This window comes from Oenanthe melanoleuca, chromosome 2, assembly GCF_029582105.1.
Source record: "Oenanthe melanoleuca isolate GR-GAL-2019-014 chromosome 2, OMel1.0, whole genome shotgun sequence".
In the NCBI taxonomy this organism is placed as follows: Eukaryota; Metazoa; Chordata; class Aves; order Passeriformes; family Muscicapidae; genus Oenanthe; species Oenanthe melanoleuca.
In genome coordinates this window covers 19,826,556-19,853,692 of record NC_079335.1, presented here as the reverse complement: position 1 = coordinate 19,853,692, position 27,137 = coordinate 19,826,556, and the positions used below count along the sequence as shown (strand labels likewise).

Sequence of the window (27,137 nt, the reverse complement as noted above, 5' to 3'; positions counted from 1 at the left end):
AAATTCCCATTGCTGCAGGAAGATCCCAATGAAGAAGAAAAAATCTTTTCCTCTGCCTGTTTGGTTTTGTCTAGAGAAAATAGGAAAAAGAGACTGAATACCAGTAAGATTACAAAGGCTTCAGCTTAACCACATTCTTACAGAAAGGCTGGGTTACTGATGTGGTTGTTCTCCCAGCCTGATTTGTCCATGGGACCTGTCCATACTCACATAGAACTCATTGACATTAATAAGAGCAGACCTCACATATGTCCTTTCCTATACCCAGCTGCACTCATTAACTCACAAGGCATCTAAATGTTGTTAGAATGGTGTAAACTAGGATTGTATCTTCCTTAGTAATGTATTAGCTCCTTTTTCCATGAATGATGGTTTTGATATTATAGCTTATGTAATTTATCAATGAGGTGACAATTTTCCTGAGTAATTTCTGCTGCATACCCTAAATGTATATATTCTCAATAATAAAGTGTTTTCTACAGTGGAAGAGACATTTCTAAGAGAGCAGCAAATGCATTCTCTGGTACTCAGATTTACAACTGTGGTGTCTTTGTTACAAAAGATCATGGTTAAACTTTTATTTCTTTACCTTTTTTCTTGTTTGTTTGTTTTGTTTTATTTACTTCTAATTCTTTTTCTTGTAGGCAAAGATCTATGTGCTTTACATATATTAGTTTTAATTTTACAAGGTTTCAAAAATCATTTACCTAGTCAAGATTTTAGTATTTATAGAACTTGTACTGATAAATTTATGTCCAGTGACTTTATCAAGCAATTAATTGTATTTCAAAAAGTTGTAGGTATGCTAAGCCATACATGTCTGTCATAGAAATGTAATACACTACAGGGCTTCCAGACAACCATCCTTTTATTAACTTGCATAGTATTTATGCCTGTCATTTAGATCACTTAATGCACTGTTAAGGGCAAAATCTAGAAGATCTACTATGGCTTTACAATTTCTAATTTATATGATAATTTTTGGAAACATATAGCTACATATTTTACACAGATAAAACAGTGTTTGGATGGACTTGTTTATTTTAATGTAATTTTCATTTTATAAATACCAATTATTTAGTATTTACTGAGAGAGACAACTAAAATAAAGAGAAAGCCTTCTGCATCTTGTTTGAAAAGAAGGGAAAATGGTTGAGCAAGAAGAGGGATTGCTTGTATAAGGTAACAGGCTCAGTTTTGCAAATGTTCTTTTGGGCAGCTTTAGTTCCAGGGCTTATGATTTGTTGAAGAGTAACTATTTTTGCAAAATACCTGAATCTCATCAGTTTGTGGATGCACCATTCGGTAATCTGTGGCTAAGAGGACTTGGAGTAAGCAGAAACCAGCTACACCAGCAGATGCCCTGGGACCAGTGCTTAAAGCCAGGGAATTTGTAAAACAGACAATACATAGGCTGGAACTCTTGCTATCTTCTGGATATCTCTAAATGTGTATTTAGGAATAAGGGCTAGATCTTCATGAGCTCACTGATGATTTCACTCAGTACCCCTTGAAGCAATGTCTGGAGGCAAAAGTTGTACTGGAAATTCCATTGCAGAAGTACCTTTAGCAAAATGTTACTAGCTTTCAAAAGAGTATTCCTTTCCCCTTGAGCAGGATAGCACATTTTTATCTGTACTACAGGCAAGATGTTAACATTCAAGGCAAAGCAGTTTTGGTAAGAATTTCCCATTTTTGAATGTTATCTTCCTTTCAAGAGTCAAGAAACATAGTTAATAGATTTACCTATTTATTATTTGAAAAATATTAATTAATTTAGACCTGAAAATAATTTTATGAAGTTACTTTATCACTGTTTTTGTGAAAGAAAAGGCTATTTAACAAGCTACAAGATTTCTGAAATGTGTAAGGGACTAAGTTCAAAGTATCTTTCTGAAAACAAAGCCTTTGAATTTTGAATATTACCTTCTTTAAAATGAAAATGAGACTTGATTGTTTTCCACACAGCATATACAGGTCTCTATTTTAGGAGGAAACAAGTGAAAAAAATTGTATTTCTCATTGTATGTATGCAATACACTAGGTTGGACGTGATGTTCTCAAAGGCCTTTTCCAATGTAGTTAATTCTGTGATACCTCTCCAAGGCGAATATTTTGCTTTACTAAAGCCTCTATTATTATTTTTTTGTAGTTTTAAGGGGCTGTATCTTCACATCCTCTCTGTTAAGTTTTCTAGACAAGTGTTAAGACAGTGCTAAGAGCTGTTAGTTACATTTCACCACCCTACTGGTGTAGTTCAAGAGGAATAGGCTGAGCAATGCTAAAGCAGGATCTGAAGTAAAAGAAATAGAAAAATGTTTTTTGAAGTTCAAAATAGAGCGATTTTGCTTTAGTTTAGTCAAATTTGATAGAAAATTAAACATTTGCTTCCTGCATACTGTAATATAAAAATATTATTTAGCATGCAGTAACAAAATATTTTTCATGTAACACGTAGTAACAATTGTGAGGGGAAAAAAAGAGAAACATAATACTGCAGAATGTGTGGGTATAATTTGCAGTTTAAAGTACCTACATAAAAGAGAATGTTTTATTGAAATGCATGAGTCATTCCCTAACTCTTTGGACATTTAGATCTCTTCTTAGACTGCTTTTCAAACCTTTCTTTCTACCATATGTCTGCCATGGAGGTTAAATTCTGACTCTATGAAATATTTATATGCTTTGTCAAAACTCTAAACACTCCCATTTGTGGGGTACCTGTACTTGCTATTCATCCTTTTATTTAACCAGTAGACAAAGCAAAGTTATTATGCTTTTTATTCTTACATAGTTTCTAGATTTTTTTTCATTTAACCTGCCTTAAAAAATCACCTACTGCAAAGTGAATACAGAGTGCCATTGTTTTAAGTATTCTATTGATGTGATTAGAATAAATATTAATTCCTGTTAGAAAAGCAAAGAAATAAGTTCCTTAAGACATTCTGTATTCAAATGCTTTCCCTTCTAGATATTCTGTTAGAAATACAATTTGCCTTTTCATGTAATTGGGTGTATATAATTTTATAGGACAGTTAATAAATCTGGCACAATGATGCTTTGCACTGTACATAATTTTATGCAGACATACACACACACAAATGTATCTCCTTCCTCACTGTTTTTCATATTCCATGTACTCTGTTGCTGGAGCCTTAACTTTTTCTTGGAAGCCCTTTGCAAGTCCTGCTGGCAGAGGTTGTGAATCAGATAGGATAATCAGAAGTCTTTACAATTTTACTGTATCTTTGTTTGTCCTTTCTTTCACCTTTCCTTTACTGCACTATCTTGTCTGTCTGATTCTCGCAGGAGACTTGGATTACAACTGGTTGGACCATACGTCTTGGCATAGCAGTGAGGCATCCCCAATGTCTTTGGTGAGACATGTGGAGCCTTACCATTTAGTTCCCTTTGTCATTTTACATTTCCTTGGTTTTATTTACACCTTTGCATGTTTTCTTTTTTGTATCCTTTTTTTATCCCACACCTATAGGGGACAGTCAAAGGGGAAAAAGAAAAACTAGTGAGCAGGCAGTTTTGCCGGATTCTAACGCCTTATCCGAGAGGCAAAAGAGAATGGTGAGCTTTGGTGGCCACTCCTTGGAAGAGGACTTGGAATGGTCTGAGCCTCAGATAAAAGACTCTGGGGTAGATACGTGCAGTAGCACAACTCTAAACGAGGAACATAGCCATAGTGAGAAGGTACTGAGATTATGGAGCCTGCATTTTAACCTGCTCATTTGGTCTTTGTTTGCTCTCTGTCACTCATTAAAATAGTGCATAAAATAAAAGTCAGGGTGTTTCTAGAGAAAATATAGCATTTCTTAAGGTGCAGAAAAGAAAAACAAATGAAAAGTCTTTGCATGCTTGCAGCTTTTACTGTTTGGCAGCCTAAGAAAAAAAAAATTGAGAGGCTTAAAGGAATGTTGTTCTTATGGTTGCAAATTAGCATATCATGATATCACCTTAAAGAATAAAGTAATTAACAATAAGGATTCTACCAATTGGCTTATCTGATTTACTATTTCCAAACTCCTGGGGCTGAAATTTAATTAATAGTTTAAACCCCAGGTGAAAAAGGGAGAAAATTGGGTCTCTCTGCACAGAAAAGTTGTTTTTCTTTTTTCCCTTTCACTGTCATGGTTGTTCATTTGTTTTGTTGCCATGCAATTTTGTGCAGTACTGTGCAGAATTAAAGGCTTTGCCATCTGCTTTGGTATTTTTTATTTTTGCTTTCTGTTTGGTGGAGATTATGATAAATCTTTTTAGAGTTATTAGTTGTAATGGGAGCAGATTTATCTGTGCCTGCTAATTTTGCATGAAATAGAGCATGAAATAATATTTTTCTGTGAAAAAGTACTATGATTACACAAAAGAAAATCTTAACAGTTCATTAATTAGGCCAACAGACAAGTATAACTCTGCCCATGTGTAGTAAGGGAATAATAATGCTCACTGTAATTGTGCTTCATATGTGAATTAATTATTCCAAGAAAGAAACAGAATATTAAAATTAAGTAATGAATATACCTTTTAATAGTATTTTTAAATTTTAATCTACTACTACTGAGAGAAAGTAAAATACTAAAAATATTTGTTGGTCTTGGATAAAAATTGAAATGTTTGAAGCAGTGGAAAAATAAGACATTTCTTATATCAAACTTTCAGTTTGAGTTAAACTTCTTTTCCAGTATTACTCTTATATTAGACTTTTAGCAATGTTTTTCTCAGTACTCAGATGTGATTCTCATTGTGTGTAGTTGTCTATATCTGTTAAATCAAGATTGAAAGATCATTCTAGATATTTACAAATTGGATTTAGTAAAATAGATAATATTATTAAATATTGGACATCCATTATGATGAATGATATGTCCAAATAAATATTTTCCAGCACAGTTTTCTGTAATTTTTTACATTAAATATTGGTGTAATCATAATACTTCCATAGCATCTTTAAAATATATCAGCAAATGAAAAGTATTACTAAAATATTTTTCATTAAAATACTATTCCCTGTATTTTCCATTAACACCATATGATAGCATCCAGTCACTTGGCAACCCTCCAAAGATGGAGATCGTCTCATTGGTCGGATTTTGTTAAATAAACGACTAAAGGATGGAAGTGTGCCTAGAGATTCAGGAGCAATGCTTGGATTGAAGGTTGGTGATGAACTGTTTTGAAACTAACAACTCTCTCAGTTAAACTGTCTGCTTTCATAATTATTCTCATATTAGATAGTGTATGCATACCAATATTGATAATGCCTTATGATTCTCAAAATTACAATATAGACATTTTATATTCATTCATCTAGAGTAATTTTGCAGAGTCCTTGGCAGAATTAAAAAATTGTACTTCTCTCAAAGACTAGACATGTTTTCACAAGTTTTCTGAGGATGTCCTCCTAGCAAAGTATTAATTGCACCCTTACTAGGCAAGCCAAGTCCTATCTGTGTTCTTCAGTATGGAGCATTGCACCTTGGTATAAATTCTATTTCCTAAGAAAGAAAGAAAAGTGAAAAAGAAATTATCTCTCTTGAAGACCTGTAAGTTAATGACCTTTCAATCCAGATCAGAGTATGCCAATGGAACTTCCTCTTTTGGAATTTTTACCTACTCTGATTGATTGATTTTCCACATTTTAAAAATGGAAAATAGAAAACTGTAATATTATTGATTTTTATCACAAAATAATGTACTCTTTTTTATGTGTTAACCTCTTTTTCATGATGCAGTGCTCTTTAAACACATTATGAATTATTTCTAGCTCATACATTGATCTCAATTTTGAGTGATATTATTATTTGCAATTCCAGAAATACTAGTACAAGAATGAGAACAAACTATAAACAGTGAAATAAACAAACATATATTTATTTTGATTCCATATGCTTGCTGTATTTAGCATGACTCTTACTTCACCTCAGGTATACAGATAAGGTTATAGTCATACCCCATGAGTAAGGATTAAATCAATGTTATTATATATTACATATACTAACATATTTTGGAAATATTTAAAATTTTTATTTAATTAATAAATAATTTTATTTGAAGTCAGTGGAGAAGCCAGTTGAACATCAAGTTTAATATGTTTATTTTTGTCTTATTGTCAGAAGATGCAAGAGAAAAGATTAACAGTGCCAGTAGGCAGCACTTTTTGTTTGAACATCTATGTTAAAATTTCTAAAATCTCATATCATGAGGATGAACTCTTCAGTGAGATTCAGATTCAAGAGTAACTACTTTTTAATCTCAATAGACATCTGGAAAGAGTGATTTCCAACAGTTATCCCTGCCCTGAATTTTCAAGTATTTACATATTGAAAGTAAACTAAACTGGATTTAGTATTACAAATTTTAAATCCCAGTATGGAGACTGTTAAGAAACCTTAAGAATTTGAAGATTCTGACATGTAAATCTGATTCTAACATAAATATTAAGGTCAAACCTGTTAAAGTTCCCTGTAGAGAAATTTCCAGTGTGACAAATGTTTTTATCTGACTTGCCAAGCCGAAGGGAACTTCAATGCTTATTGTGAACATCCTGAGTTCTGTTTTATTAATAAATCTTTTTCCAGTTAAAAGAGTAGTGAAGTGAGCAGTACCTTAAATTGTTTTGAATGGTAATTTATAATACAATGAGATACTATATATGTATTTGCTAAAATTTAAATGCTTTAGAATTCTCTATTTCCCTTGTTTTTCAGTTGTACAAGTTTCCAGAATAGCTACAAAAAATAACCTTTCGTAGCCAAACTTCTGTGGTGTTTGTTTCAAGTGTATATGTATTATCTGGATTACATAATGCCCAAGGAAAAAGCTGAATTCTTCTTTCTATTGCCCAAACATTTAAATAATTTAAAGTAATTTTCATACTGTGAAAATACTTCCTATTTGAAACAGGTAGTAGGAGGAAAGATGACTGAATCAGGTCGACTCTGCGCATTTATCACCAAAGTTAAAAAAGGAAGCTTAGCTGATACAGTTGGGCATCTTAGACCAGGTATGTATCTACTATAAATCTATACTTCTGAGTTGCTTTTCTGAAGGTGATAACAAGTGAGCAAGTTTAATTACATGTGAAATTATATCAAATAGATGTGATGAAATTCAGCAGAATTCAACCTGACACTGTTAGTAGATGGTTGCTTTTGTGAAATATATATTCTCACGTTGTTAAAAAATTATTTTTAACATTTTTTGCTCATTTTTATACTCAAAATAATATTCCACTGATGTCCTCCCCAGTCATTTTGTTGTTCATATCTTATTTAGAGCAAACCAAGCTATTACAAATGTATGAGCAGAACCACCTTGGCTAGGAAGCTGCTTCTGTTCCAACATGCAAACCATAGATTGCTAGATTGGAGAATGTTCAAGGAATATTGTCTATTAACATAAGAATTATCTGAACCTTAAACACTAAACTTGTAAAAGTACATGGATCTTCAAACCAGTAAGTTGATGAGATATGATGTTTTAGATATGAATTTTCTAAAGAGCATGTTGGGATTTCTGTAAGTCACAACTGCCAAAGCGAGTAAGAGCAGCATCTAACTCAATAGGGGTCCTACTGATTGTATTATTGCTTCACAGAACTTTACATATTTGAAGCTGGGCAGCAGGAAACCTTTAATACTCAGGGTTTTTCTGCACAAAGGCCTCCAAACTTGTTCTACAATACAGGCTTTACAATCCAAAAAGCTGACACTAGAATGGCTTAAATTGTTACTGTAAGTGCTGTCAACAGCTGACTTCCTAAGCAGGGTGTTGTTACTTGACTTACAGGTGATGAAGTATTAGAATGGAATGGAAGGATACTACAAGGAGCCACCTTTGAGGAGGTGTATAATATCATTTTAGAATCCAAACCTGAGCCACAAGTAGAGCTTGTAGTTTCAAGACCAATAGGGTAAGTAATTTTATGGGTTTTTTATTAAATATGATAAAATTTTTGACTTTTAGGATGGAGTATATAAAACATTCATTAACATTGTAAACAGAAAAATTTTATGCAAATTTCTGTAAACCAAAAGTGTAGCTGGAACGATAGATCATGTCAGTGAGTAAAAAGAGCTGGTGTGAAATCCTGTATTCTCAGTCTCAGGCATCATCTGCTATTATGGTTAAAAATAGGTTCCCTTCTCTGGCTTTTCAGTTGATGAGCCAGCCTATATTGCCTCTGAAACTGTGGTTATATTTGTTGTTGTAATCCTTGACTGTTGATTTTTATTTCCATTCCCATTTTTTATAATGCATAAAATTATGACATCATATTTGGTCTATGAACTGATGATAAACTCTATTTATTGAGAGTCTGAAAAGTAGAATTTTATGTGAAATATAGTATGCTAATGAAAAAATCAGTATGCTTTGGAAATTCTCAAAACCACATCACATCATCTTCATCTATGGAATTATTAAATTATTGCTTGTTATCTAATACAGAACACATCTGAATGCATAGTCAGAACTGTGTGTGACTTTTTCTTTGGTGCTGTACATTGCCCATTTTTATTTACCTTCAAACTTAACTCTCAATTTCTATACTTAATTTTTTCTTGCATAGCAGTAGTTGCTATGTTGTATTGGACTGTGAGTACTTCCTCTTCTTCAATTGTTTTTTTCCTTCCAAGTTCCTACACCCTAAAGCCACATTCATCACATTTTTAATTCTCCATTGGAAGTTAATTATCTGGTCACATCAGGGTTGTGAAGAGGGGAATGATTATCATTGATTTTGAAGGTGTTTAAAGTTATTAAAATTTTCTTTTTTCCCCTCAGAATTTATTGTGATATACAGGACATAACTGGACAGGATGATAAGTAATAGCCAGATTCCCTTTTCCATGTTAGGTTGGACCAGATGATCTTTCAAGATCACTTCCAACCTGGACTGTTTTAGGATTCTATAATTACATTTTAATAAATATATTTAACCCTTTATTTTTTATAAGATGCACCTTAATATAAGAAAACATGACTATAAATTAAGAAGTACTAAAAAAATCTAGAACTATATAATCTGAGAATAGCATTTCAGTGAGAACGAGTGGTATGGTTTATAATAAGATCTTATAATAAGAATTTATGGTGTTGGACACATCAGGAACTTAAAGTATAGTAACTTAATTTGGTGTGGCAATTTTAAACAAACTTGATAATAACAAAAAAACAGCTTTATCTTGTCAGTGAGATGAGAAGTTATCTCCTGCATGCATATGGAATTGCAACCCCTTTAGGGTAAAGACTGTATTGTCTGTCCTATCATTAAAAAGCTTTGCATAACTTGGGAGGTGTGGGTATAATAGTAATGTCAAGGAACAGACTACATTTCTTGTCTCAGAAAAGGAGGTCTCAAATTAATTTAATGCATAAATCTTTCATAGTATCTCTCAAATAGAAGTTTATAGCAAAAGTTTCAAGGAACAACTCACATCTTGAAAACACTCATTTAAAAAATCTTTCTGCATTCTCTTCATCATGTAAAATCTCCTGTATTATTTCTTGTGTTTTTATATTTGCTGTCTCTTGTTCAGCTTCCTTATCATCATGTCTTCTGCTATGTGGCTGTCACTCGGGCAGCTCACCTATAATTCCTAAACAGTGATGTGGGCTCTCAAGAGGTCTTTTTTTTGCATCAACCACTTGCCTCATAGTCTGAAGAACTGAGCTAGACCAGTGATAAAAGAGTTGTTCAGTGTATTTAATTCCCAGTGTCATTTTGCAGTAGATGTAAAAGAGTCTCAGTGATGAATACTTCCTACAACTTGGTAGGTTTTGGATTCTGGACAGGTGTGTGTAACTCTTGGGAGTTTGATATTAACAGCATATTGTCAGAAATGTTTTTAATGAAGTTAAAGATGGTGAACTGGAAAGGCTGTATTACTTTTCCCAGTTTAGATGATTTCAGTTCATAATCAAATGGACAATAAAAAATAATAGCCTATGCTTGTGCAAGGATTCATAGGACTGTCTTCTGCTCTGGGAAATAAAGTTTCAGTGTATGTAAAGTATTTTAAAATTCTTATTTACCAGATACAAGAAGTGATATTTATTTTTATTAGAATTATTGATGCCTGGTTAAAGAATTTTGCTTTTGCATTGAGATAAATCTTATTATTTATAAGGAGAATTTATTGATAGTTTCATGGCAACACTAAATCATGCAAGAAATCTTCAGTTAAAAGCAATTAACTTAGCTGAGAATCTGTTGTTGCATCCAGATATTCCGAGAACAAAACCAAATTCCAGTGAACACAATTATTAGTTTTTCTCTTTATTATGGGCTGAGTGCTATGAAAACTGAAGATTACAAGCTAAGCTGGCAAGGCAGATAAAATTGAAAGCCATTCTAAAAAACATCTCAACAAAACAAAACATGACAGTTTGTCATACAGTTTACCACTTTTTCCATCTTAAAATAAAAATTGATGGCTGAGTTGCTAATCAGTGTGAGCTCACTGTCCCTTGCATACAGGAACTTACCTATTTTCTGCCTTCTAATTCTCAGAAATAACTTTAAATTAATGTTATTTTCATGGTTTCTTCAGTTTTGAATTTGGAAGAAATAATGCACTGTGTTTAATAATTACTCTATACAACCTGTTTACAGTGGAGCATAACTTATTATGCAAAGAGTCATTGTGAAACTAATTTTGTTTCTCCTCCATCTGTTTATCTCTATGAGAGTTCCTTTTAAGAAATATCAGTCATGCTACCATGAAATACTGGGATCTGTATGCTTTAGGAGCATAAATGATAATGTTCAAAGCTCTCAAGTTTATTTTTTCAGCTATCTATAGAAAACTCTTATTCACTCTGTTCAGAATGATTTATGTATTGTATATATTTCTTTTTTTTTAAAGGTTTTCTTTTTAGACTCATATGGTAGACCAAATCTTTTTGTATTTTTGAGTTAAGCTCAAGCGTGTATTTCTGAGTCAATTACTCGGCAGGTATTGGATCCTGTTATAAATTCTCCTTATATCAAATATACAAACTTAAATATTTGCTTCTTCAGCAGTGCTTGTGAGTTTCTCACAAGTTTTGGGTACTAACAAGAGAGATTTTTTTCCTGTCTGTAGTGGGCACTTAGAGCAGTTTCTTGCCTTCTGGATTATTTCAATTTTTGGATACTGTGCATCAACTCACTTGGAAAGATTCCTCAGTCTGCTTAGTAAAGCTGTCTTTCTAGTGAGTCTTGAAAAATGTTTGGAAAAGATATACTAAAGGTATTCTGGAAAACTTTTCTAAAAGAAATAGATAAGTTATCTATATATCGACTCTTTCATTGTATGAGACAGTAGATATCAGTGGAACATTTTTCATTTCCTCTTCCTTTTCATTTACCCTTGTGATGGGTTGACCTTGACTGAGCACCAAAGACTTGCTGTTTTCATTTCCCTCCTCAGCAGGACTGGGGGAGGAAATAAGATGAAAAGGTTTATGGACCACTCAGCAGTTACCATCATGGGCAAAACAAATTTGAGGAAGATTAATTTGTTAGGAATTAATAAAAGCTAAGAACAGTGAGAAATAAAACCGAAACAGAAGCCTCCTTACCCTTACCTCTCTTCTTCCCAGGCTCAAATTTACTTATTTTTTCCTGTTTTTTCTGCCTCCCTCTCTGCCAAGCAGCCCATGGGGAAAGGGAGTGGCAGCCCATCCTCCTCCTCCCTCTTCTTCCCTGGCCTTGGTGTCTGCAACAGCACTTATCCCATGGCTCTTTTTCCTCATTGTTTCCTCTCTCAGCTGCTGCACAGCTGTTTTTTGCTTTATTGAATATGTCATCCCAGAAGCAGCCCAGGAGCCAGCAGGGTGCAGCCCCAGCCTCTCCTCCCCATGGCCACCCCGCAGGAGTGGCCGTGGCCTTGGAGGAACCGACTGAAACTCACAAGTGTAATTTGTAATTGTAAATTGATTGTAAATACTGGTATTGCTGTGACTCACAACTGAAGCTCTTCATCTTGCTTGGATTTGCTCAAATAGCTCTGAAATTGTTTATTAGCATATTGATAGTTTTTATTAGCATGCAGTAATGCCCCTCAGAGGAGGAATATATTCCTTTGCTAGGGGGGTGTGATTGAGTGCTTTAAAAATTACATGCACACAATTTAATACAGGTGTTGGAACATGTATATGAAGGAATGCATTTTTGCCAGATGAATTTATACATTTTATTTGGTTATTGATTAAATTTGTGGTTCAAGGACAGTAAGGAATATACTTGGATAGCCATGATTGGCAGCCGAGTATGTTTGAGTGAAGGTCCAGTAAATTTGATTAATGTATTATGACATTGTAAATTCTACTACTCACAGTTTTAGTCTACCATTAACTCTGAGATTGTTCTTTTATTTACTGAATTATTTTATTATGTGACTGTGCAGCGTGTCTCCTGCATCTACCAAATCTGTTCTGTAGGATTTAATTTGACAAATGAAATTATTTATACTGGATAACAGATAATCATCCCAGTGGCTGAAGACAGCCACCATTCCTGAGGCATTCCACGGTGGATTGGGAAGTGTTATAGTGTAACTGAAATTTAAATTTGCTTGTTAGATAAAGGATCAGCCTGTCTTAATTTTCCTGATTTCAGGGACATTCCCAGAATACCTGACAGCACACATGCACAGCTGGAGTCCAGTAAGTTTCAATTGTGGGGTAGGAAAACCTTCTCTCTCTTTTATGTAAGCACAAATAGAATGAAGAATGTCCTCTGCAGTCAGTATAGGTCTTGTCTTTTTGTCTAGATCTGTCTCAATATGTCATCTTACTGTATTATCTATCTACCTTTGTTTAATAATAAGCTATCAAAACTCAGGATATTGTGATTTAGGTTTGATATTGGTTATAAGCTTAGATGAGTTTTGATTGAAGAAAGTATAATTCTAACTAATATATAAAAACATTAATAACAATTTTTAATTTCCTGTTCTCTTGCTTTGCATTTCAGTTGCATCTTATAAACTAAAAATGGGATAGAAATGTTTTTTGTTTACAGCCTGAATGATAGCTACTTTGAACTCAGAATACCCTTACTTTATTAGAACCACTCAGTGCTACTTAAATTGACTAAACCCATATTTCATGTAGGCAAGAATAACTTGTACTTTGGCTTAGATCTGATAAGATGGATTTCAGCCTGGAGTTATTTTTTATCATTTTTTTAGAATGCTATTATAATAGAAGCCATGAATAAATGAAATGGCACAAGCTTGATTATAATAATATGAAAAACTCATTCAGTAACTTTTTAACTTACTGCCCAATTCTTAAAATTCATTTTATGTTCTGTGAGATGTGGATTGTCCTTTGTATTTATACAAATACTTCACTTTTCCTCTATGTTTTGCATGTCAAAACTTGTCCTCTGACCATTTTCAGACCTTGTAGATTTGAAAAAAAATGCACAAAAAATAACATACAAAATGCATAAAAATGCACAAAACAAAATGCACAAAACCATCTTGATAATTTTGTAAAAATCAAATTTAAAATTAGTCTGATTGTACAAGATAATAAGTCAGAAGGCTGAATTCATTTGACAGTAAAGTGTTTATTTTTGGGCCTTCAACTTACTGACAATTACAGCCAGGAATATCTGAATAATTTATTTTCCATTCTGTATATAAAAGCTCCTGATTGCATCTGATCACCAAAAGATTGAGCAGCATTATTTGGTAATTTTAAATACATTTTAAAAAGTAATATTTATCACAACTTTACTGCATGTTTGGTTATATTTCTACAATTTCTGTTTAAAGAATGTTGAAATACATGCATTACTGCTACTATTTTATAAAATATTTTTGTTTATAATTACAGGTTCTAGTTCATTTGAATCTCAAAAAATGGACCGACCTTCTATTTCAGTGACTTCTCCTATGAGTCCTGGCATGTTAAGGGATGTTCCACAGTTCTTGTCTGGACAACTTTCAGTATGTAAACATTTCATTGATATTAATGTTGTGCTTTTTGCAGCATATACATCTCTTACTGTAGTGCTAGCTACCTCTAGCAGAAATTTCTAATTAAAACTAGCTATGTTTTTGTTTGATGCTATACATCTCAGTCTAGGCAGGAACAGAATTTCATAATCATATTCCATTTTATTAGCTTTTGGAAATTTTATATGAGTTGAATTTGGTATTTACATGTATATTTTTCTGGTAAGCTAGACTGGTGAAGTCAAATTTTCAGAAAGGTCTTATCTTGGCCTCCAGTTATGTTTGTGCTGTTGAGTGTAAACATTTTTTCAAATGTCACACTTATGTGTAGAATTGGTAGATTTTATTTACCTTTGTGCCTGGTTGTTATGACTGCTTATTTCTTATGCACTAACTTTCATATATAACTTCTCCAGATATCCCTCTGATATTTTACTCATGTTGTATTCTTTGTACCAGTGTTACTCAGTTTTGTTCTTCACTCTCACCGAGAAGAAAGTTCATTATGTGGATGTTTTCTTTTGAAGGGTACTTTTTTTGTAATAAACTGAAGAAGTTGGGTTTTGTGCACCTTTCCATGTTATTTACAATTCCAAAGTGTGATTTTTCAAAAGTGCTCAGTTGTGGCCCACCATATTGAAAAGGCAAATGAAATGGAAGCAGTGCAAAACTGGTGTTGAACAAGTTTGGAAATGTCACATTCACTTTACTTCCAAGTTTTATATGCTGAGTGTACCATAAAAATATGCATAAAATCCAAGAAGACTGCTTCTGGGTCTCACAGAAATGGTTGGTGATATTGATAGACAAGATGGATATTATTTTTGTCTCTTCTGTGGCCATGTTTACTCCATTTTGCAGTGCATGCGACATTGTTTGCTCATCAGAACAACCATTTACAATATATAATTTATTTTTCCTGTAGTTGTTGTATTTCACTACTTCAAAAAATTCAATCATTTGGATAAATGGAAAAACTAAAAATCTTGACTAGAATGCAGAGTGCCTTGTAAAAACACAATGACAAGGGAACATGAACTGTCAAAATACACAGACCAAATTTTCTAAAAACCCTCATTTTTTTACAAGACAGTAAAAATTGTTGATGGGGAGACAAGGAAGAAATTAATTTCTTTTATCTAAACTTCATAAAAGATTAGACTGTCAAAAAGTTGTGGTGCCTAGCTCCCAGCAGGAAATTCAAGAGCCAGAGTTAGCTGCTCAGTGCACATATACTATGGAATAATTGTCCAGATAGGAACCACATAGAACTGACTTTCTGAGTTTCAGATCAAAATCATTATCAGTTTTAGATTAGGATTTTTAGTGAAGTCACTATGTCTTTTGATTTAGTGGTTTGATAGGATACTGAAGTTTGAGGTATATAATTATAGTATTGGACATTTTGAGGTATATTCTAATTTATTGAGAATAACAGAAATCCAAAGGCTTTATTTCTCAGAATGGCATATAAAATTCAGTGTTTAACTCAAGAAGGCATAATTCCTGTTTTTATTTATTTTTTGAATATTTCAATATATAAATGCCTATTCTAAAAAGTCTCTTTCCATCTAAGGAAACCAAATAACATCAAGAGACATTAGAAAATATTTCTTATTTTTTTTGGTTACTTCCATACATACTCTTTGCAATTACATTCAATACTCCCTGCTACATATTATCTGTGTTTCCCTCAGAGAGCAGATGATATCTATCTGAGAACACAATGAAACAATGGAAATAGCTGTATTTCATGTTAATCATGTTAAGGGCTCCTCCTGGGTTGAGTCAAGACTTTGGGAGACAAGTACTAAACTTTTTGCTTTGTGGGCAAGAGTGGTGTCATAGTGTCTGAAGATGCTCTGGATGGGTTGGCAACATGGGATCTAACTGGGCACATTGCAGTATATAGGCTAATATGCATTTTTAGAAATCAAAGACTTTATGAGAATTGAAGTATTCTACAGGAGCAGTGTTTTCAAAACAATCAGTGTTTGATCTGATATTTTAAGATCGTTTTGAAAAACTAAGAATTTTGTGACATCAGATTTGCGTGTTTATGTTCTTGAATATAGTATGATGAGTAGTTTTTCCTTCACTTTTTAATATTTGGGTTTATCATTCTACATTTTTTAAAAGTTTTGAAACTTTGGAAGAGTTTGTGAAAATATCTGTTTGTAAAGTTGGAGATGTTTTGAAAAATTAGAATGGATTTGAGATTTTCTAATTTTAGATCTTTAACAAAGATGAAGTAGTTAGGTAAAACTGAATTTTAAAAATCTCCTCAAGTTACAAAAACTATTTTACTTTGAATGCTATAAAATGGATGTGCTTCAGTATTTTGGTTTTCCTTGTCTTAATCAGCTCTTTTCTAACAGAACAGTTGATGGATCACATATTCATTCAAAATAGCTGAGTAAGGTAGAAATGAAAGGAAATACTAAATTGTGAATGTGCTCTTTATGGGGAGTGCCTTGACAGGAGAACACCCTTGCAATAAATAAGGGCAGGATGCTGTTCTTTGTCGAAGTGATGGGTCGATGACGTTCTGGGTGATGGTGGCTGAACTCAAGCAGGTGCGATGGATCTCAGGGAACAGATGAAAGGCAAGACTTTGGAAGTGTTTTCCATATTTTCTGTGCCTTTGAACTGCTGTTCACTACTTAGTGCAGCTGTGGTTACTGTGAAATATAGGCAGTGAAGTACAAGAGTTGTGGGCAGAAATGGAGATGCAGCGGTTTGGATGAAAGTCTGAAGTATTTGAAAGGATACTTGAATATAGGTATATTCAGACAGTGGTCTAGATCTTTAAATTATTTTTATAGATTAATAGTGCTTTGGAATCTATTTCCTTATGTTCACTATGGTTTTGGTTGGTTTAGCTGCAGCAATGCCACTGTAGTATTCAGGGATATCTTTGTTCAGTCTTCCATGTTTTCCTCTGTATTGGCATTGGTCTGTGTGTTTTCTTTGAGAAGGTTACAGTGTCAGTCTAGAGCTGACTAATAGGATTGACCAGAAAGTAAACCATCTCACACAGAGAGGAAATCTTCTTTACATTAATAATTGTTCTGCCCAAGTACATATTTAATTGAACAAATTATGTGCAATTACAGTAAACTATAGTGTGCTGTAACTTACTAATATAACTTATCCATATTATCTTTGTTTTATTTTATAGCACTTTTTATTCATGTTGTTTTTCAAGGGAGTATCTGACTGTTATTGCAATTATAGTTTTTTATTATTTGCTTTGTCTCGTTCTTGTTTCCGTATTTTTTCACTGAGTTCTTTTTCCTTTAATATTATTTTGCAAAAGTCAAAAGTATCCTTTATATGTTGGTGCTCTTAACAATTGAATTTTGGCTACATTTTTGATACTGTGTGAAAAGTATAACTTGAAATGCTTTTCCAATAGTTAGGTTTAGGGAACAAAAACATAACTATAAGACCATGTAAATGGATACAAGTTTAAAATCACAGTATTTAATTTTTGTACTGGTGGAAGTTCTAGCAGAAAAGGGATGTAGTTTATAAAATTAATCTATTTCCCTGTACACTTGAACCACAGAACCACTTCAATAGATTTCCCCTACATATTCAGTTTATAAAGCAATAAAAATAAAGTTTTATTAGTCAGAGTTGTAATATATGCAGCATTATAGAAAGCCTTTATTGTACATTATGAAGAGCCTATATGTCAGCACATTGAGGAGTTGAGATTAAGTACATTACATGCTCCCTCTCCTCTTTCACATGTTCTTTTTCTTTTTCTTCCTCCCCTTTATACCTCTATACAATTAAATTGCTGTTGCTCTAACATCAAAACCTGGAAAGTTCTAGGTAGTGCACACAATGTGTTGATTTTCCTCCATTTCCAAGGCAGAATATGACAGGTGAGAACCCTTGGTGCATGGTGGGAGAGATTCTGTCTCTCTTGGGATTGCAATATTCTGTGATAATTTATTTTTCCCTTGTAAAATGGAGCTGAAGCAAGCTGAAGATCTACTTTTTTTGTGACTAAGTCACATTCTGACACTGTTAACACTGGGCTCTGCAGTCCTGCCCATGCAGAGTGGCAGGTAGAGTGCAGCTGCTGCACCTTGCAGAACGCAGGGAGCACATCAGACAAAACCCGTGATCCAGACTGTCAGATTTTCTTATATATCCTCTTTCTTTGGTGTAAGAACAGATTACTTCACACATTTTATAGAACAGATTTCTCCAGCATCTGTGCATGCCAAATAAGGAGGGTGGCAGAAGCATCATCACAGTGCCTATTTCCATGCTTTGGGTACATTTCTAATATAAGTGAATATTGAGTAGAAGCTTCTTTCTATCATTTTGAATTAGATCAATAATCTTAGGAAAACTGAGCAGAGGTAAAGGTGATTCCAATCTGTCAGATGTCTGTTGTGACCTACTTCATGCTCCTGTTCTCCAACTCCCCAGCCCTCTGAGGCATCAGCACATGCTGCTTTTCCTGTCCATGCCCCATACTCTGTACCAATTCTGTGCCACTCCGTTAGCTTTTGCCCTAAGCTTAATGTGGGGAGTGGTTCATTGGAATTTGCAGCTAGTCCAGGAATTTGTGTTGCCTGTACTCCATGTAGTCTTGATGTAGCCACTGGAGGCAACAAGGCTGGATGTGGTCTGAAGTGTTGCAGCACAAAAATATATTATAAATTCATCTATATATGCATTTTGCTAAACTGTCTAGATCCCATTTCATGCAAGGGTTTTGTGTGTATACCATATGTCATTTCTGTCATGATTGCTAGGGAGTTAAAATACATAGATAGTACCTTCCCCTGTGTAATGTCAATACCAGGGTAATACCAGGTTAACACCATTACTGCATAATGTTAATGTTTCTTTTAATTGTTTTCTAAGTATTTAGGAGGACTTTTCATAGACATGACTATGACTCTTAAAGTCACAAAAAAAGAGAAAACCTTTTATTTTACTCACTTTCCTGAGCAACCAAATCTGTCAGTGGGTGAACCTTACTTGTTTCTCTCTGAACATGCATGTATGTACAATCTCCCTGAAAGAGATGATCAACCTTAACTTATGTTTCCAACCCCACTTTTAAATCACACTTTGCCTACCTGTTCTTTTTGTTACATGTTATTTCTAAATCTATTGTAAATGTTGTCTACAGACTTGCAAAGAGAAATTCTTGCTCCTGGGGAATCAGTGGTAAAATTCCTGCTGACTTCCCTAAGGCAAGAATTTCCACCACAGGGTTTTGATATGATTTGGTAACAGATTTGCAGATTTAATTTATGCATTGCATTAAAATACTTTTTGTTAGATAAATATGTTGTTGGTGTAAAGCTGTGTTTAAAGTAATAGTTATGTGTCTTTGTTTTTACTTTTGGTCTTTTAGTTTCCAGCGTGTTGTCGTTTTTGGTTTTGTTTTATTGCTTTTTCTTTAATTTTGCTTACCAGAGCCAAAGCCTTAGTAGAAGAACAACGCCTTTTGTTCCTAGGGTTCAGGTAAAGACTTCGTCTGCCTGACAGAAACTAAAGTTGTGGGTTTTTCTTTTGTTTGTTATGGAAAATGCATAGTAGGAAAACGTTACATTGTAGTTCGTTTTCCCATATTTTGAGTGTGTTGCTTTAAACCATATTAACAACTTTCATGTCATCTTGTGAGCAGCTTGTACAATTCTGCATGGGGGTTAAAATATTAAATTAAAATTTAAAGAGACAATTAGTTTTAGTTTGCTGTCTGCCTAATATTAACCTTATACAGGTTTCAATAGCCATGACGGCTATGCATCCCACATACAAAATTTGTGTGCTGTTTAAGCAATAAATAATTTTGTGCTTGAGTTTATATAAAGATTAATGTCTCTTTAAATCATTCATTATCATTACTTAATATATAATTTTTTGCATTTTCCACATAATAGTAGCGCCTTCAGTAGAAGACAGGCAAAAAATTTGTACCTTATTTAAATAAACAAATTGCTTGTGTATGAAACTTGGTTCTTGCCTTTTTAAGGACATCAAAATAACCAGAACTCTACTTTAATAAAAAATTAATTTTCCCATTGTCTTACTGAATTTATTTAGCTTTGATATTCTGTTTAGGTACAAGTTGTTTGCCTTTTGTTCATTAGGAAGCTCCTAAGGTACTATAGATTTATGCAAAAGTAGGTTTTACTAATATGTTACAATGCTAATCTTGCTTTTCTGCATGTTTTTCATTTTTTTTTATAACTAGAATATTATCTGATTTTCTTACAAAAATATCTTTATGGAGATGTTAATAATTTCTGTGGCAGCTTTATAAATGTTTTTGTTTGATTGACTGACCAAGATGTAAAGGATGATCTAAATGATCAAAAAGAGATGACTGATTTTCATTATAGAATGGAAAAGAGCTCATACAGATATATATATATATATATATATATATATTCATAAAGGAAGTCTAAGAAAGACTGTAAATAAGACATAAAATATGACTCATATTTCCTAAAGTATAATTTTTATTTTCAACATAGTGTTGTCAAAATTACTCCTTACAACTGCTTAAATATAAATTCAAAATTAAGAACTTTTAAAGAAAAAGGAGATTATAAAATAATGCCGTGATTGTATGTTTTAAAGTTAATATACTATGTTCTATTGACATAAACTGGCTATGTATGAGAAATTTAAACCATCCTTTAGTATGATTAAGAAAGTTGGATTGTTGGATTCTGCTCATGATAATGAAATAAGAGGGGTAAATTACATGTTGTTAAATAGTTTATACAGCTAAATATTATATATGACATAAGTAGTTTTTAAATATTTCTTTTCTTTTTATATTTGTGCTAAATAAATTTTAAAATTATATTAGAGTTGATTGTTCAATTTAAAAAGGAAATCTCTGCCTGAAACCTGCATGTTTCATGAAATACTGGAATGTAGAAATAACATGTAGTAATTTCTTATTTTAATCTCATTATACAAAATAAAGACATAGACATAAAAATTGTCTGTTCTACTTAGACTAATATCCTCTAATAAAAAAAATACTTTGCTCAAATGATTATGGTAGTTGAGAAAAGAAAAGAAGTGTCATGTTTGCTAGAAAATATCTAACAAGAGGTGAAAATGTTTAAGGCTTACTTGCTCACCCCTTGGATGGATTATTTTTTATATTGTAGGTAAGAATTGTCCTTAGCCCCAGTTTTGTCTCTACACAATCAATGCCTGTGGAGTCCTTGTGGACCTGTCTAACAGTTTTTTTTTTTTTGCAGAGCTTTCTAATAGTCAACATTAAACATAAGGGTTTTGACAAGAGTTCCTGAAGAACTTAAAACTATGACCTTGGCAAAATCTTTACAACTAGTCTGAAACAAAAAGTCATCCATCTGCCCACTTTTAGTAGTGATAGTAGATAGTTTAAAGAGATTAATGTTAGATATATTTACCACACAGGCTGCAGAAAAAAGAGAAATTCTCCAGTGATCTTCAAACAAGGGTATTAGCAGTCCAGCAGCAGTGCAGAACTCTGGTTACTTTTTTTGGCATGACAAATTCACTAAATCAGAGCTCTGAGCTGCTGTTTATGGTTGTCAGGAAGTATACATTTCATTGAGGGCTAAGGTATAGCTGTGTCTGTAGAACTCCTTACAAGAATGAGAATCTCCAAACATTCTGTTTATACTTATTTGTTTCATTGCTCTCAACAGGAAATACATATCTTTATTCTTGCTTGCATCTTCTTTACTTGTTAGGCTGAAACTGATCCTTTCTGGCAAAAGCTCCTCTTCCACACTTCCCTCCATGTCAGTCCATTCCTCTTCTAGCTCACTGGATGATTTCATAGAGCCATCATTATTTTATTGGGAAGACAAACACTCAGTTTCTTTCCTATCAAAAGCCCTCTGAGCTTTTACTAATCTTACAGTACCTGTAGAAATGTATCTTTTTTTTCCTGAAATTTTAGATTCAGTTTAGCATACCAGTAATTTTCTAACTTGCAGAGTGATGTTTTATGAATCTTTGTAGAGAAAAATCTGTTCTTAAAACTGTTTTCTATGCAGTATCTCTTGTTTACTTAGCAAAGTGTTCTTTTGAGCCAGAGTTGCCTCTGGATTTTTTCTAACATCAAAAATTTCAATCATCCTTTTGGCTTTAATACAGAACATCAATATATTTAATCATGTATAAAATATGTACAAGGCAAAACCACTGAAAAAGAGATTTTAAAAAGAAATATAGATTAGGGCAGCCTAAATACTTCTATAATTTTCTGGCCTTTATATCGTACAAGCTTTTCCATTTGACAGCCTTTTCTTTTAGTTGTTCAAGCATATCAGACAGCAGCTGAAGCAGAAAGCAATAGTAGTTTGATTTAGCAATCCTCAGTAGTCAGGATTTTTTAGATGTATGTTTAACAACATTCAAAACTGGCCTCAGCTATGCCAAAGACATCACCACCTCAGGGCAGTTTCAGCATCTACATAAGCTTAAGTCCAATAAAATGATTACTGCAAGTATTTTTAAAAATAATCTGAGACTTTTCTTTTTTCAAACAACAAATCCTACTGGTATATTTTTTGTTTCAGAATAATGTGAGAAAGAAAAGTAATATATAGTTTTAAAATAATAATAAACATAAGAAGCATCTATGTAGGTTACATGAAAAATTATAATGAGCAACAGAAGAAAGAAAAAATGCCTGGCCAGCTGTCTCTAAAAGCCAGTGATGTTTGAGTAGGTTGTGGTGGTAAAAATCAGCTCTAGGGCAGATGGTCTCTCCCAGTGGCACAAGTTTTTGCTCTTTTCATGAAATTTGTGAAGTACCCCTTATATAACAAAGAAAAAACTAGCATAGGATTTAAATCTTCAAATATTTTCTGTTTCTAAATCTAAGTCATGACTGAAGATATGTTTTGCCTGCATGTGTTGTACATAAAACTGCATTAGAATTGCATAGTTGAGCAAACACTCAAGCATTCATGAGACAGTATAGAAAGTGTGACAGCATTATCTAGATCTTGACTAATTCCCTTAGGCAAATATATCAGATGTTCTTATAGATGATTACTTCTTTTCTACACTCTGATCTCAGTCTTTAAACTTTTACTGAAGATGAGATCTAATAGAAAAATATGAAATCTAGCAAACTGAATTTATGTCCTTAATTTATATAACTTATATACTACTATACAACTTCAGGTAAGTTTGAGATGCCTTGAGGAAGAGCTTTCACTTGTGTAGTTGAAGGAAAGATCTAAGTACCTCAATACCTGCAGTGAGTGATCAACCCAAATAAAGGACACCTCAGGCCATTAACTCTATTTGAAACTACTCCAGAGGGTGAGTTGATTCTCCAGGGGATGCACTTTCTGCTGAGGCTACAGGGGACCAACTTTACCCACTCTGTGATTCTGTGAAACAGGAATGCTAGATAGATACACTAGATACCTGCATCTTCACTTCTCAGAATGCAGCACCAGCAGTCAGCTTTTATATATACTGTTGTCTGTGTAGGAAGCTTATTCCAGAAACAGGACATGTGCTATTTAAATACTGTTTAAACTGAAGAATTTGGATCTGTGTATCAAAATAGTGCCTTTATCATCAAGTTATTCCATATCTCATTCTTCTCTGGGGTATGAAGTCTCATCTGAAGCTGAGACACTGTTTGCCTGGGAATACAAGTGTGTGGTGTTATCAAAACATGCTTAAGTTTAGCACAGCAGTTTCCAGACCTGATACCCTAGATGGGGATTGCTCTGTATAGACCATACTGGTTAAAAACCAGAAAGAATGGAACTGGGGTCAGACCCACATCTCTATTCCCTCCAGTCATCTGATTCCAGAAGAGTTCCTGTTTCCTGCACTCTGTGGCAGTGTTTCCTACCTGGCAGCCTGTCTCAAGGAGTGCAGCACATGCACAGTGAATAACAGACCATCTCAGAGCATCTCACTGCACTGAATTTAGATGCCTGTTTGCCTGAATGTAGGTCACAGCAGAAGCTTAATAAAGCATTAGGTGCATGACTGGCTGGTGAAGGAGCCCAGGCAAGGAAAGTATATGAGCATGTGTGTGGCTAATTAGTCTCCAGGACTTCAATGCAAAATGGGAAGAACTTCTGAAAGTATTCAGGTTGCACCACTTTCTAAGTGAATCTTAGGTGCCTACATCCTAAGTAATCAGGGTAGACAAAATCCCATTCAAGAAGGCTTTGTACAGGTGCTAGTCTTCACTTTAGCATCAGCCAGCATAATTTTTTATGTAGTGTATCTAATGTGTTGTTAGTTTAGCTTTCCCTTTCCTTCATTTAGATCAGGATTGATTTGGTGAAGTTTCTTAGATTTCTAAGCTTATAAAAGTGTGTGTATGTATAAAAAATCTTGTTAGATTTTTGTTCATCCCAGTCTCTCTTTCAACATATTTTGTGCCAGTTAGCATGGCTAGTTCTTTTGTCACCTCATAGTATTTCTCTCATTCATTCTATTTTTGCCCTTCTGTTAATCTCTGGTCCCTGACATTAGTGGTTCCATTCTTCCCTGTTTCACCAAGAAGTATCCTGTCTATTTTACTTTCATTGTAATTATAAAGCAGATTTTTATTTGTTCCTTCTTCCTTCTTCTAATTCTATAAGAATGCAATCCCATTCTCTCCTCTATGGGCTTCTTTGATCATTCTCTCACAGTTTCTTCCTTTCTTCTCCTTGCATCCTAGTCTCACATGACTGCTTGGGTTGCAAGTACCTGTGCTGTGTATTGGAGTGCTAGCAGTGTGAATACAGGAGAGAGAGAGCTTTATGGTTTCAATTATGATTCCTGACTTTTCCTGTGACAAGGCAAATTAAAGGGCATTACAGGGAAAATATGCCCATTAACTTCAAGTTTTTCCAATTTTTTTTTTCAGAACATCAAGAGAAAAGTAGAAGGTATAAGTCAATGTAAATTTTGAGCCCTTGTTCCAAACTGTAATTTTAAAGCATCTCAATGGTTTCAGATGATTCCAGTTTCTGCTTAAGTAATTCTCTAAATATTTTGACTGAGGTTTTTAATGTAAAAATTCAGTCTGAAACAAATATAGTGAAGAAATATTTAGCTTGCATATGAACACATAATTCTGCTTGTATTTTTGGCACCTATATCTAGATGATTTCACATTAATCAGTCACATTTTGTCATAATGTCTGTATCACAAATATATTTCATTCTCCTTAAGCAAGCATAATTTTCCCCAAAAAGCAAACAAAGAAGATTGTCTTCAGTGCTATTGCCCTTGAGATGTGGGACTAGCAAAGTCTGTCTTTTGCTCCAGGTCTCCCAAGGAAGCCTGTGGGTGGATACATTTAGTGTCAGAGAACATTTAAGTTGACTTGCACTTCAGAGGTCATTAAAGCTGTACTGTTGTTTCAAAGCTTTCTGCTTTTGATCTGTAGCTGATGGAGACAGCTAGAATTCCAGATAATTCTCAGTGTAGAAAAAGTACTGTCAAAGCCCTTGACCTGAAAGAATGTAAGAACAACATCTAAAATTCACACACAGATGAGTAGCCACAGGGCCCTTTAACTATTAGTACCAGAAACCTATTAAGTCTGTAGCAGGGCCAATGACAGGGTAAGAGAGGACAAATATCCTATTTTTAATATTCATTCAAATGGTTGGTGGCTACAGGAATTTTGAGATCTGAAGCAGTGAAGGAAGTACACTGCCACCAATAATTGAGTTGGCGTGTCTTAGTGTAATCTCACTTAGTGAAGTATTAGGAGTGGCAGAGAGCTAAATCAGCCTCTATTTCATGGGTTAAAAGTCTTGAGAATTGCATCAAGACCTTTCTTAGAGAGCCTGGAATGTTGAAGATGAGGAGCTATGATAGCTGATGAAAACCCTGTCTCTGAAATTAAGTGAGATGATTTCCACAGAAAGTGCACCTTCCCCTGTTTATGCCTGCCTCAGCTAAGGGTATATTCATGCCCAAAGGTGTATTCCCTGGTTAGGTGTGCAGCTGGGCATTATCCTCTCTGACTCCCTTAGGTTCAGGCAGGGTCACTGTTTTCTGTAAGTGTCCTAGTTTGTCCTGTCTCAGGCGAAGTCCTCATGAAGTGAACCCCCTCATAAGCTGTAGTTAGTGAAACTGCAGTGCTACCACCATGTAATGGCTCCCTGGCTTTGTTTTGCCCTAACTGCACCATTTCCCTCTTCTGCAGTGACTGCTCTGAAATAGGTATATCCCTTTCTTGGCTGATGTATTTGCAGTCATAGAATTCAAACTGAAATAGCTTAATAGCAGCTTGTAATGACTGTAGTGAAAAAGGATAGCAAATCAAGCCTTAGACTGGTTAACAACAATTTCTACAAATGAATAACAGTGGTTTTTACCTTCTTACTGAGTTGGGCTATGAAGAGGGTTGGACTACTGAGCCTTCCTCTCTTAGTATTTATGGAGGACTTATATGATTTCAGAATAAGTGTATATATGTTGAAAAATATTAAGTGAGATGAAATATTTATGGGTTTATCCCATAGTCTCTTTAGCACAACAGCAGATGAAAAATGACTTCATTGTGCATAAACTTCTCAGAAATGTATATAATGAATACCATACATTAGTAATGCAAGTAATACAATATAAGGGAGAATAATCCTAATCAAGCACCATGTGAAAAACAGTTAGTATGAAGTAAGGTACTTATAGTACAGGGTTTTAAAAAAAGAGTTACTCCTGCTATATACTGAAGCTATGGCAACATTAACTTATTTTTATTCTTTGTTATAAATGAAAAGTAGAATATAATATTTTCTGTTAATGTCATCAATATAAATACAAGCTCATGAGCAAAATTATTTTTAAGGATTAATATACAACTTCATTGTAGAGATGAGTTCACTAATTAATATTTTCTTCCTGCAGATAAAACTGTGGTATGACAAGGTTGGTCATCAGTTAATAGTGACCATACTGGGAGCAAAGGATCTTCCTTCAAGGGAAGATGGGAGGCCAAGGAATCCTTATGTTAAAATTTACTTTCTTCCAGACAGAAGGTAGGGTGAACTCAAAAACAAGGGATATTTGAATAAAAATCAGGTGACATGTACAGCTGAGTTTATCAGTCATATTTACATGGAAAAAAACTTACAGTGTTGAATTGTTGTGTTGAACATGCTGTGTAACAGCAAGGTGTCTTTGAACATTAA

At 33.9% G+C, this 27,137-nt stretch overlaps 1 protein-coding gene across 5 annotated transcripts in view; it reads left to right on the top strand.

The window, feature by feature from the left end:
• RIMS2 (regulating synaptic membrane exocytosis 2) overlaps positions 1 to 27,137 on the top strand; it is a 449,695-nt gene that overhangs the window by 225,247 nt on the left and 197,311 nt on the right. For 2 of the 5 annotated variants that reach the window (XM_056484738.1, XM_056484739.1), the window contains 7 exons: positions 3,494 to 3,702; positions 5,046 to 5,165; positions 6,913 to 7,012; positions 7,798 to 7,921; positions 12,614 to 12,660; positions 13,843 to 13,955; positions 26,854 to 26,984. In XM_056484738.1, coding sequence (XP_056340713.1) covers positions 3,494 to 3,702; positions 5,046 to 5,165; positions 6,913 to 7,012; positions 7,798 to 7,921; positions 12,614 to 12,660; positions 13,843 to 13,955; positions 26,854 to 26,984 — 844 coding nt within the window. Of the gene's footprint in view, positions 1 to 3,309; positions 3,378 to 3,493; positions 3,703 to 5,045; positions 5,166 to 6,912; positions 7,013 to 7,797; positions 7,922 to 12,613; positions 12,661 to 13,842; positions 13,956 to 19,418; positions 19,467 to 26,853; positions 26,985 to 27,137 lie in introns of all 5 variants that reach the window. The other 3 variants (XM_056484741.1, XM_056484740.1, XM_056484743.1) reach the window with 2 other exon arrangements.